Source organism: Otolemur garnettii, unplaced genomic scaffold, assembly GCF_000181295.1.
Source record: "Otolemur garnettii isolate 467f Iridium unplaced genomic scaffold, OtoGar3 scaffold00003, whole genome shotgun sequence".
NCBI lineage: Eukaryota > Metazoa > Chordata > Mammalia > Primates > Galagidae > Otolemur > Otolemur garnettii.
This window is the reverse complement of record NW_003852398.1, coordinates 26,051,587-26,058,060: the sequence shown is the minus strand read 5'-3', so window position 1 is coordinate 26,058,060 and position 6,474 is coordinate 26,051,587. Positions and strand designations below refer to the sequence as shown.

The window sequence follows — 6,474 nt, the reverse complement described above, 5'->3', positions numbered from 1 at the left end:
GCCATTTTTTGGTTGCAGCCATCATTGTTGTTTGGCAGGCCCGGGCTGGGGATTCGAACCCACCACCTTAGGTGTATGTGGCTGGCGCCTTAGCCGCTTGAGCCACAGGCACCGAGCCTATTTGTTTGCTTTTAGAGACAAGGTCTCACTCTGTCGTCTGGGCTGGAATGCAGTGGCATAATCATAGCTCACTGCAGGCTTGTACTCCAAGGCTCAGGTGATCCTCCTGCCTTAGCCTCCTAAGTAGTTGGATTATAGGTATGCACCACCATACCTGGCTAATTGAAAAACAATTTTTTTTTTTACTTTTTTCTTTTTTTCTCTCTTTTTATGACTAATTTTTTCTAACTTTAGTAAATATGAGGTCTCACTCTTGGTCAGGCTAGTCTCACTCAGGGTATTCTTATACTCCTGACCTCAAGAGATGCTTCCACTTCAGCCTCTCAAGAGTGCTAGGATTATGGGTGTGAGCCCCTGCATCTGGCCTTTATAGGAGGATTTTTTTTTTGAGACAGAATTTTTTTTTAATTTTTTTTTTTTTTTTTTTTTTAATTTTATCGCCCTTGGTAGAGTGCTGTAGTGTAAGAGTTCATAGCAACCTCCAGCTCCTGGGTTTAGGTGATTCTCTTGCCTCAGCCTCCCGAGTAGCTGGTACTACAGGCACCTGCCACAATGCCCAGCTATTTTTTGTTGCAGTTTGTCTGGGGCCAGGTTTGAACGTGCTACCCTTGGTATATGGGGCCAGTGCTCTACCCACTGAGCCACAGGCACTGCCCTATAGGAAGATTTTTAAGAGCTTCTGTAGAAAGAGATTTAGGAAGCCCAGATTCTCACTGGATTCCACCTTAGTTACTTTGCTTCTAATAACAAGTTTTTGGTGTTGTTTTTTAATCAGAGAACATAAATTGCATTCAGAATCTTGTCTACCCAGAATCTATGGGGCAGATTCTGAGTTAGGGATGATTAGGCTACAATAATGCTGTGGCATTGAGGTCAAGTTGAGTTTGGAATGTGTGTGTTGTGGACATGTATATGTATTCCTTGAGACAATGATTATCGATGACTGATTATTAGGCCCCGTAAAGGATTTTTACCTACATTTTCACCTTTTATACTATCAACAACTCTATAAGCCAGGTTTTGTTGCTATCCCCTCTTGCAGGTGAGGAAACTTAATTTTTTTAATTTTTTGTGGAGATAGGGTCTCACTATGTTGTCTAGGCTGGTCTCCCACGCCTAGCCTCAAGCAAGGCTCCTGCTTCAGCCTCCCATTTCTAGTAGTGCTAGAGTTACAGGTGTGAGCCACTGTTCTCAGATCTTTCTTTGTCTTTTTCTTTTTTTGAGACAGAGTCTTTATCTCCCTTAGTAGAGTGCTGTGGCATCACAGCTCACAGCAACCTCCAACTCCTGGGCTCAGCCTCCTGAGTAGCTTGGGACTATAGGTGCCTGCCACAGTGCGCAGCTATTTTTTTTTGTTGTTGCAGTTTGGTTGGGGCCGGGTTCAAACCTGCCACCCTAGGTATATGGGGCGAGTGCCCTACCCACTGAGCTACAGGCAACGCCCCAGATCTTTCTTTCTTCCTTTCCTTTCCCTTTCCTTTTTTTTTTTTTTTTTTTTTTAAGAGTCTTGCTCTGTCACTAGGATGGAGTGTAGTAGCTTGATCATAGTTCACTGTAATCCCAAACTCCTAAGCTGGTGTCCTGTGTCAGCCTCCCAAAATACTGAAATTATAGGTGTTAGCCACGGTGCCCAGCCAGACTACAGTATCTTAAAACAGGAACAGCTACTGCAGCTTGAGTCATGGAGAATTTGCTTATTTATACTGAGTGTTTTTCTCCCAAGTATGACTGTTCTTTCATGCCTTAGTAAGTGTCAGCCGAACTTTTCTAGAACAATATTTTCTGAGTAATACTTAGGATTGAAATGTCAGCCTTGAACATTAGCAGTTTTTTCTAAAATAGCCTATTATTTTCCAAGTTCTTGGTAATTTATTTATAGAATTAACCTATCTGAAATTTTTACTTTGCTTTCTGTGGGTGTTCAGAATAAAGATTCTGCATTGGGTCACAGTCTGAGAAAAGATCAGCGATGTTTTATATTCCAGTAATAGTAGTCTTCCACAAGCCTGTGGAATCTTGTTCAATTTACTAAGTGAATATTTCCTCATTTCTTACCTCACTTCTTCTTAAATTTTTATTTATTTATTTTTTTAAATTAAATCATAAATGCAGATCATGTATACATTAACACATTTATACATCGTGTTGATTTCATATAGAATTAGGAATGCTTACATCGTTTGCACTGGTAAATATATACCTCATCTTGTTTACTTAATTATTATGTTGAGATATTTATACTCTATGGGCAGCGCCTGTGGCTCAAGGAGTAGGGCACTGGCACCATCTGCTGGAAGTGGCAGGTTGAAACCCAGTCCCAGCCAAAAACTGAAAAAAAAAAAAAAGATACTTATACTCTATACTAATAGAGCCAACATGTACCCTTGCATTATGCACCATAGGTGTGATCCCACCACTCACCCTCTCTCGATCTGACCTTACCTCACTTCTTACCAAGACATACCTGTGAAATAGGTAGAACAGAGGAGAAAACCCATGGTGCAAGAGTTAAGGTACCTTACCCCTAAGTCATCATTCATTGTATTAGTGGCAAAGTTGGAATCCAAGGTCTAGTCTCTTTTCTTGGTACCACATCATTTTACACTCATCCTTGACTTGGTACCGCTATCATAATTGCCTTTTCCGTAGTCTTCCTGGCGGAGGTAGCTAATGACAGTTTGGTGTTTCCTGAGGGAGGTTTTTGCTTTTTGGCCAGGCTAGGGAAGCTGGGGATAATAGCTGAGTATAAATGATAGAACAAATCTGACAGGGAAATGTTTTTTTCTAGCATTAATCTAAAAGTGCATGGCAGTGCCCATAGCTCATTGACACGGTGCCGGCCATATACACTGAGGCTGGAAGGTTCAAAACTAGCCCAGGTCATCTAAAAAAAAAAACAAAAAACAATGACATCTGCAACAACAGCAACAAAAATAGCTGGGCTTTGTGGCCGGCACCTGTAGTCCCAGCTACTTAGGAGGCTGAGGCAAGAGAATTGCTTAAGCTCAAGGGTTTGAGGTTGCTGTGAGCTGTAGGCCACGGTACTCTACCCAGGGTGACAGCTTGAGACTCTGTCTCCAAAAAATAAAAATAAAAATCTAAAAGTGGAGCAGGGCTAATGGATGAGTAATTTCTGTTAGTAGCTAAAATGTAATAACCTATTTTAGTACATTTTGCTCAAAGGGAGATTAGTGGAGATGGTAAGAGCCAGTGACTGAATATATTCATGTGCAAGTAACTTAATTTCGTTGCGTATCGAGGGATCTCTATTAAATTTTGCTCATTTTTTCAGTAACTGTGAATCTGTTTTTATATCTCTAAATTATAGATTCTGAGTTTTTTTTGTTTTGTTTTGTTTGTTTGTTTTTGAGAGAGGGGCTCTCACTGTGTCCAACAGGCTGGAATGAAGTGGTACAATCGTAGCTCATTACAGCCTCAAACTGGGCTCAGGTGATCCCGCGTCAGCCTTTCAAGTTGCTAGAATTACAAATGTGAGCCGGGGTGTCTGGCTCTGATTTTTAATTAACAAGAATGAAGATGAAACAAATTCTTTATGTATTCAGAGCCAGAGGGAATATTGGACCAAAAATCAGAGAGATCTGTGTTCAGGGTCTAGCTTTGCCCTTGAGTGATGATTTGGGGCAAAGCTTTTAACCACTCTGAACCTTGGTAGTAGTAATAGGCCTTGCTGAGAGTATTAAATGAGATACTGAGCATTTAGCACTGTGTGGTACCTCAGTTATTATCAACTACTTCATTGTTTCTGGTACCTACCTGTTTGAACCCAGATTCTCCATTGCTTAAAAAGTGAATATTATACCTTAGGGACCTCTCCACTCTGACCTTTTATATGATACATGCATAATGAATTGGCTGTCCTTCTTTAAGCTGGTGTCTTCCTAACCATTGTTATGGTTGTAATGGTTACTAGAGTCCAGGAGAAGATGAATTTAATTGTGATATTCATTTTGACATACTTTTTCTTTATAGACCACTACATACACCCGCCGGGGCCATGGGACATGCACCAGCCCAGGTTGTTCCTTTACATATGTCACCAGGCACAAACCACCTAAGTGCCCTACATGTGGTAACTTCCTAGGAGGGAAGTGGATCCCAAAGGTAAGGTCCACTGGCCATTGGTGCTTTGGAAGCTCCACAAAGTAGGCTTCCTGTTGCCCTTATGAACAGGTGACTTTTATTTTTTTATTTATATTAAATCATAACTATGTTCATTGATGCATTTATGGGGTTCAGTGTGCTGATTTGATATACAGTGTGAAATGCTTACTATACTCTTTTCTTAATAGTTTTGAAATGTACCATTGCATCATGCACATTAAGTGAGGGTCCCCCCAAATAACCTCCCTCCTCCCCTCCCTTCTCTCACCCCTTCTACTTTCTGGACTATACTTATGTTATACCATTCATATGAATGTGTAGGTAATTATATATTGATTTCATAGTAGTATTGAGTATATTGGGTACTTTTTTTTTTTGCTGCCATCATTAGATTGCTGTGGTGTCCAGCTCATAGCAACCTACAACTCCTGGGCTTAGGCGATTCTCTTACATCAGCCTCCCAAATAGCTGGGACTACAGACATCTGCCGTAATACCCAGCTATTTTTTGTTGCAGTTTGGCCAGGGCTGGGTTTGAACCTGCCATCCTTGGTATATGGAGCTGGCACCCTACCCACTGAGCCACAGGCGCTGCCCAACATTAGACACTTTTTTTTCCATTCTTAAGATACTTTAAGAAGAATATGTTCCAACTCCATCCAGGTAAACATAAAACGTGTGAAGTCTTTTTCTTTTTTTTAGAGACAGAGTCTCACTTTGTCGCCCTCAGTAGAGTGCTGTGACATCATTGCTCATGGCAACCTCCAGCTCTTGGGCTTAGGTGATTCTCTTGCTTCAGCCTCCCTAGTAGCTAGGACCACAGGTGCCCGCCACAATGCCTGGCTATTTTTTGTTACAGTTTGGCTGGGCCTGGGTTTGAACCCGCCACCCTCCATATGTGAGGCTGGTGCCTTACTCACTGAGCCATAGGCACCACCCCATTCTCCATCTTTTTATGGCTGCATAGTATTCCACTGTGCACATATACCACAATTTGTTAATCCATTCATGGGTTGATGGGCACTTGGGCTGTTTACATGTCTTGACAATTATGCATTGGGCTGCAGTAAACATTCTGGTGCACATGTCTTTGTTGTGAAAGGAGTTTTGATCATCTGGGTACATACCTAGTAGAGGAATTAAATGATTGAATGGTAGATCTACTTTTAGTTCCATGAGTATTCTCCAAACTTCTTTCCAAAAAGGTCATATTAGCTTACATTCTCAACAGCCGTGTAGAAGTGTTGTTCCCTTCTCATGTCCATGCCAACATCTATAGTTTTTGGATTTTGTTTAGTGAGCTAATCTCACAGGAATTAGATATCTCAAAGTGGCTTTAATTTGCATTTCTCTGATGATTGAAGATGATGAGCATTTTTTCATGTGTTTGTAGGCCATGCACCTGTCTTCCTCAGAGAAGTTTCTGTTCAAGTCTCTTGCCCACATAGACATGGGGTTATTTGTTATTTTCTTATTGATTACTTTGTGTTTTCAGTGGATTCTAGATATCAGACCTTTGTCAGAAGCATAACCTGCAAAAATCTCCCATTCTGAAGGTTGTCTATTTGCTTTACTTACTGTGCTCTTGACTGTGCAAAAGCTTTTTAGTTTGATCAGATCCCAGTAATGTATTTTTGGTATTGCTTCAATTGCCTGGGGGGGTTCCTTCTCATAAAATATTCTCCCAGGCCGATTTCTTCAAGTGTTTTCCCTGTACTCTCTTCTAGTATTTTTATAGTTTCATGTGTTAAGTTTGAATCTTTTATCCAGTGAGAATCAATTTTTCTTAATGGTGAAAGGTGGGGGTCCAGTTTCAGTCTTCTACAGGTCTCCAGCCAGTTCACCCAGCATCATTTGTTAAATAGGAAGTCTTTCCCCCACCAAGTGTTTTTGATAGGCTTGTCAAAGATCAAATGACAGTAAGTAGCTGGGTTCTGTATTCTGTTCCATAAATCTACCTCTCTGTTTTAGTGCCAGTACCATGCTATTTTGTTCACTATAGATTTCTAGTATAGCCTGAAGTCTGGTAACACGATACCTCCTGATTTGTTTTTATTTCTGAGTACTGGCTATTTGAGGTTTTTTCTGATTCCATATAAAATGAAACACTATTTTTTCAAGTTCTTTAAAGTATGACAATGGTGCTATAATAGGGATTGCATTAAATCTGTAGATTGCTTTGGGTAGTATGGACATTTTAACAATGGTGCTATAATAGGGATTGCATTAAATC

At 40.6% G+C, this 6,474-nt stretch overlaps 1 protein-coding gene across 3 annotated transcripts in view; it reads left to right on the top strand.

Moving 5' to 3' along the window:
- Positions 1–6,474, top strand: part of HMGXB3 (HMG-box containing 3) — a 72,949-nt gene that overhangs the window by 16,553 nt on the left and 49,922 nt on the right. For all 3 annotated transcript variants that reach the window (XM_003782043.3, XM_023515520.1, XM_023515518.1), the window contains one exon: positions 4,111–4,242. In XM_003782043.3, the coding sequence (XP_003782091.1) occupies positions 4,111–4,242 (132 nt within the window). The remainder of the gene's footprint in view (positions 1–4,110; positions 4,243–6,474) is intronic.